The 884-nt window shown below is 55.3% G+C and overlaps 1 protein-coding gene across 1 annotated transcript in view; it reads right to left on the reverse strand.

Annotated features, from left to right (window-relative positions):
- The window catches only part of LOC102672062 (zinc finger protein castor homolog 1-like), a 6,098-nt gene that overhangs the window by 1,301 nt on the left and 3,913 nt on the right, over window positions 1–884 (reverse strand). The window contains exon 5 of the mRNA XM_006615065.2: window positions 2–661. Coding sequence (XP_006615128.1) covers window positions 2–661 — 660 coding nt within the window. The remainder of the gene's footprint in view (window position 1; window positions 662–884) is intronic.

Consider the following 884-nt stretch of genomic DNA (forward strand, 5'->3'; position numbering starts at 1 on the left):
ATCTGTTGATTCATGGCTGCCATCACTGCCGGGCTTGGGAAATGGAATCCGTGGCTAAGGTCAAGCTCGAAGCTGGCCGGAACCGGGGATTGTTGAACACTGGGTGGCATGCTCGGCTGGGACAGTTGACCGTTCTCGTTGCTGTCCATCACCGAATTGTTCCCCCCCTCGTCCCCCCGCGAAATTTCACCGGGCTCCCTCTTCACGCTGGGAACGTTTTGGACGCCGACGTCCGAGCCGCACCTAGCCGGCTCGATCTTCACCACCTCCTTCACCACCTGGGTCTGCTGGCTCATCTGGCCGAGGGTCTGCTGCATCTGACGTTGCATCTGATTCTGGAAATTCTGTATGTTCTGCGCCATCTGGGCGTTCTGCGCCATGAAGTCGTGCTTCTGCGACAATTGGGCCAAGTAGTCGTGTTGCAGTTGATTAGGGGGTTGACCAGTGGCAAGCTCGTGCTGCTGCTGACTGAGGATGGCACCTGTCGAATGTTTCGCTATGTGGGCCACCAGTCGATCCAATTCGGAGAAAGCTTGATTGCAGGCGTTACAATGGTAATGGTTTTTACGTTTCAACTTGCAGAACGGCCTGCTACAGCTCTGCTCCGGTCCGTAGAGGGTGTGGGGCGAGGCCGAGCTGGTCGATGGAAGAACGGGGGATTCTGCAACGGAGAGATCGAAGCGTTAGCGTTACGGAAGAAACGAGGAGGAGGCGAGGAGGAAAGGAGGAGCAGAAACGAGGCGACGACTGAGAGCGTCGTATTACCGATGCTAAGAGAGAGAGAGAGAGAGAGAGAGAGACGCAATTCAAGGCAAAGAGAGAATTGGTCATCGAAAGAGAGAGAGAAAGAGAGAGAGAGAGAGAGAGAGAGAGAGAGAGAGAGA

This window comes from Apis dorsata, unplaced genomic scaffold, assembly GCF_000469605.1.
Source record: "Apis dorsata unplaced genomic scaffold, Apis dorsata 1.3 scaffold_209, whole genome shotgun sequence".
NCBI classification, from domain to species: Eukaryota; Metazoa; Arthropoda; class Insecta; order Hymenoptera; family Apidae; genus Apis; species Apis dorsata.